This window comes from Aulonocara stuartgranti (genome assembly GCF_965226115.1).
Source record: "Aulonocara stuartgranti genome assembly, chromosome: 14".
Classification (NCBI taxonomy): Eukaryota; Metazoa; Chordata; class Actinopteri; order Cichliformes; family Cichlidae; genus Aulonocara; species Aulonocara stuartgranti.
Window position 1 is genome coordinate 3,580,650 of NC_138950.1, and position 4,987 is coordinate 3,585,636.

The 4,987-nt window shown below is 42.6% G+C and overlaps 1 protein-coding gene across 1 annotated transcript; it reads left to right on the forward strand.

Moving 5' to 3' along the window:
• Positions 1 to 830: 830 nt before the first annotated feature.
• LOC309688507 (mRNA decay activator protein ZFP36L1) lies at positions 831 to 4,719 on the forward strand. Its single transcript, XM_082504302.1, has 2 exons — positions 831 to 1,153; positions 1,736 to 4,719. Exons 1-2 carry the CDS (start codon positions 1,100 to 1,102, stop codon positions 2,945 to 2,947), a joined length of 1,266 nt encoding a protein of 421 aa, XP_082360428.1. The 5' UTR covers positions 831 to 1,099; the 3' UTR covers positions 2,948 to 4,719.
• The last annotated feature ends 268 nt before the right edge of the window (positions 4,720 to 4,987 follow it).

Here is a 4,987-nt window from a genome sequence, read left to right on the forward strand (position 1 = left end):
GGAAGCTAATGTGAGATCGCTCAACTCAGTTTTACCTGAATGTTCTTCTTAAGTATAAAGGGAATATAGCATACTTCAAGCATACCAGTCAAGAAAGGTGCTTTACGAGATCAAATCTAAACCAGAAAGGAAAAATTAAAAAAATAAAATAAAATAAAATAAAATAATGAAAATTACTAAGAGGTCTTATAGGCTTAAATCAGACTCGTAAAAAAATCCCAGGCCATTATTAATGTTTTATTGTGACAGAACATTTATTCATGGACAACCTGCTAATGTGAAAGTAACTATGATTCATTTTTTAACAATGTTTTTTAATCTATTGTCAACTTAGACCCAGAATCCATATGAATTTTTATTTTAATGCAGTAGCTAAACAATAAATAAAATTTGAAATTATCAAATAAATTGTATCATCATTTCGGAAGAACGGATGTATAAAAACTTCTTGGATAAATAAACAGCATTGCTTATTTTCAGGCTGATTGCCTCTGTCGGGGGGAATACAGATATACTTTTTTCATATTTTCCCCTTATGACAATAAGTTGTTTATCATTAACTCCTCAGCTGTATTGATCCTAAATAAAATGAGAGCCTGCCCCCCCCCCCCCCCCCCAAAAAAAAATCCTCTTTTAAGGATTTGGTAATGAATGGGTACAAAAGTAGCTTCATTCAGCTCCCTCCTCCTCTCGCCGAGCCCTCCCTGCCCATTACAATTCAGGACCCCCTCCCCCCAAACACACACACACATTAACGCACATTAACACACACACACCCCTCCCTGCCCGCCCCCTGAAGCACACAGGCAGGAGGTGGGTGGGTTTCCCCAACTATTTAAGGAGATTCCAACAGATGGTTGAGTGACTTTCCTCCTGGGGACACTTTGCTCTTTTCCCAAACTTCTTGTCTCCTTCACAACAGACTGGGCTACTTTTGTTTTTCCTTTTCCTTCCCCCAAAATATATTTTTAAATTTTACTCCTGAGCTTTTTCAGAATTTTTTTTCCCCTTCTCTTTGGACCCCAAAAACTTCTGTGCTTAATATCCTTGTGAGATCAGACAACAGCTCATTGACTCGGTGAGGACGGTGGAGCTAACCATGCCCTCCGACTTTCTAACACCTTTCCTGGAACTAGATGAGGAGTTCTGCAAGGTGAGAGAGACCGATCAAAAACCTTTATATATGTGTACCAGCATGCCTGAAACACGATCAGCTTGTGCCTATACGAGCTGAATTAGGAGTAAATTATTAAGCTCATTTATTTGTGTTAAAAACATAAAGTGATGAAATGCTACAAATTTATTGTCTAATTTAAAGCATGAGTGTGGTTTAAACTTTAATATTTTGTAGAAAATTCAGATTCAGATGGTGTTAAAAGCTGTTCAATCTTTAGTTGTGTTATGTTGTAACTTTACAGTGTCACGTGTTAACTTTTTCAGATTTTGGGGGCTTCATTTAATATTTTTTTTTGCAATTTTTAAATGTTATTTAATGAAACAGTGACAGGAAAACAGGCTTTTTGCTGTTTCTTTTAAATTATGTGTTATTTTTAAATTGGTTTTTTTTTTGTGCAACTTTAGAGATGTTTGAGCAAATCCAATTTATAAGACCTCTGGCTTTAGCTGCAACTCTAAAATCTCCTTTCAGCTCGCCTTGGCCCTGCAAGCCCCGCTCCAGAGCTCCAGGAATGCACGGCACTCATCTATTCTTCTCCTCTCTCCTTTTGTGCAACAGAATTTCCGCAGCCTGGAGGCGACAGATGGCTCGTCTACCAGCTCCCAGCAGCAACGGCAGCAGCACAGTCAAAGGGTGCTCGGCTTCCAGCGACGTCACTCTCTCTGCCCTGTGACCCTCCCAAACTCCAAGTTCAACAGCAGCAGTTGTGAGATGACCGAGTCAGCCTGTTGGGGCCTAAATGTGACCTCCAACCAGCAGTGGAGCAGGGAGGGTCAGCTTCCCCGCTCCTCGCTCAGCCACATCCCCTTCAGAGTTGACCGCTCAGTCAGCATGATCGAGGGCAACAGTTTGGGAGGGAGAGAGGACAAAGCAGCCAACTTGTCCCCACCACTGCTACTCCCCCCACCTGGCCTATGCATCAGTAACACCTCCATCTCCTCAGCTGCTTCCTCCAGACCCACGCTGCCTCCACCACCACCACCACACATCTCCACTCGATACAAGACGGAACTGTGCCGCACATATGAGGAAAGCGGGGCCTGCAAGTACGGTGCCAAGTGCCAGTTTGCTCACGGCATGGACGAGCTGAGAGGCCTCAACCGTCATCCCAAATATAAGACAGAGCCCTGCCGCACGTTCCACACCATAGGCTTCTGTCCGTACGGTGCCCGCTGCCACTTCATTCACAACGCGGATGAGCTCAATGCCGGCAATGCTGCTGCGTCTCCACAGAAGCAGAAGCTCAGGCCTCCTCTGCTGCGCCACAGCCTCAGCTTCGCAGGCTTCTCCTCCTCTCCGCAGACCTTCCAGCCAGTAAAGGAGTCACAGCCTTGCTCCTTCCTTTTCACCAGGGCCTCCTCTGTCTCTCCTCCTCCGTCCTCTGTAGGAAGCCCTGAGCTCCTTTCCCCTCTCTTTCCCGAACCCGGCCCACTGAAGCATTACCCCTTCCCCTTCTCTGGCATCGGTGACCTGGCTGGTGACAGCGGTGATTCAGCTCTGCGCTTCTTCGCCGTGACCGATTCTGTCAGCGCCCGGTGTCCCACCTCAACTTTCACACCCAAAAGCCTCCCTTACCTCCTCCCCCAACAGCCTCCAGCCTCCCTGAATGCCTGTCCCAGCCTTCAGCGCTGCTCCTCAGCTGACTCCCTCTCTGAAGAGGGCTACACATCCTCCTGCTCCCTCAGCTCTTCCTCCAGTGGCACAGAGTCACCGAGCTTCGAGGGCCGACGACTACCCATCTTCAGCCGCCTTTCTGTTTCAGATGAGTAGGGAAGGGTTTTACTGTAGGGCTGAATTTAATCAGGGATATATAGTCTAATAGTTTTAACTCTATGTGGCCAGTATATGATGTTGGTCTTTTCACAAAGAATTAAGACATTGGGTTTTCTGTTCCCTCTTAAATCCAGCAGAGTACCTATCTTTGTGCATATTGCATTTTTCATCCAAGCAGTTGTAGCGCTGCTCAGTGTTTGTCCAGTTTAAGCTGACTTTTCCTTTTTTTTCTTTTCTTAAGCTTGTTTTTCATGCCGTTGTTACTGCTGTATACTGTTGTATACCCATTTTTAGGGACTACTCTGAGGGTTCTTCACTCAGCTCAGCATTCATCCTTGTGCTGTTCCTGCTCAGAGGGGAGTTCTGTGTGAGAATTCCCTGTACCCTTATTTATGAAGGAATTTAACATTAGTGCTGTTCGCTCTGTACTGTTGGGTTTATTTGCAGGTCAGTTTCAACAATGCAAGCCTACAGCACTTCTCCAGTCATATTTTGGGCAGTTTAACTGTAATTCTTTCCAGCTTCTTGTCCAAGACGGTTGAATAACTGTATGCTGCCACTGACTGATCAATTGATTGTATGTCAGCTACTTTAAATGCTTTAGCAACAAAATCTAGCCCAGGTGTAGGCATCCCACTGACTCTAGTTACCAAAGTTAGAGTTCTCCTAACCTACTAGTACTGCTAGCCACGGCAGGTGATACACAGTGTTATAATTATTACTATAGCCTAACACTTTTTTTTAGCCATATTTATTGCTTTGTGTAAGATTTATTGTTCATGTCATGTTTGCTTTGTGATTGTGTTTATGCATTCTTAATAATGCCTGAGAAATTATGCTTTACTTATGCATTCATTTTGTCCATCTGCTTGGTTTTACACTTTCCAGTAGCTTTAAGAAGGCTTGCGGAGAGGAGAGGGAAGGAGGACGTGAAACATTTTGGCATTCTGTATTTATGTTGCCTTACTGGCTTATAGGCCTGACAGAAATCAAGACTCGCTGAGCTTTCACGCCACAAGCAGTGCAGTGCCTTCTCCAGCATCCTCTGCCATTTGGTGTCGGTGTGAGCGCACAGCGAGTCTACTCTCCTCTCTGTTAAGCCTCACGTCCTGATTCACGTAACATTTTCTTCAACTGATAAATCCTGTTAAACATAAAGCAAAACAAGACTTTGATGTGAGCCAGCAGTGGCAACTAAAAATGTCGGTACATTATGAGATACACCAAAACCACCAAGAGAACGAAAACATCTTTTGTAATGTGTGAAAAGTGCGGTGATGTCCTGCACATGAGGACCGTTGTGTCTCGTGGTCAAAATTTTTTATAGTTTGTTTTATAGTTGACTTTAATCTATCCGAGTTGGTTTAATGACAATGTGTTTGGTCGACCTCTGTTGCACGCTAGCTTGCCAAGTCTCTGAGTGGCAGGTGAAATCACGCGAGTTCAAATAAAATTTAGGCCAGATTGAAATTTTTTTTTTGTTCATGAAAATTCTCTGACCTGTCCTGAGTCCAGAGAGGCTTCTTGTTGCTGTAGCTTGTTGCTGGCTTGACAGCGAGCTGTTTTTGTAACTTTTAACTTAAAGTCTTATTTATTTTGATTTTCAAAGCAGAACCTATATTGTGTTGTTGGATAATGCGTGTTTTGATTTACATAATTTAAGTGCATCTATTGTTTACATTCCATGGGTTATGTTGATATGCTAGCTCTTTATCTTAATATATATGTCCACCTTTATTTCAAAATAAAAGTCCTTGAAAAAATAAGAATTCTATCTTGAATTTCATTATACTTGTTTCCTTTTGTTACCATACCTTCTTAAGGTCAGAATCTAAGAATTAGGTCAATTATTTAATATGTAAACTATGATTACAAAAAGCAAAAAGTAGCCCATTAACCTTTCTCCCACATAAACACGTAAACTCTTACTTCACTTCACCAACATTTCCAGTAGAATTCTCACATCCATACATCAATCACAACAAAAAAACTTTAGTTTTTTAATCCCTTTTCCCATCTTTATATTCAAACATAAAA

Coding starts and splice junctions, on each gene's coding strand:
- LOC309688507 (XM_082504302.1), top strand. CDS start 1,100: ATGCCCTCCGACTTTCTAACACCTTTCCTGGAACTAGATGAGGAGTTC. Junction 1,154..1,735: donor TAGATGAGGAGTTCTGCAAG/GTGAGAGAGACC, acceptor TTTGTGCAACAG/AATTTCCGCAGCCTGGAGGC.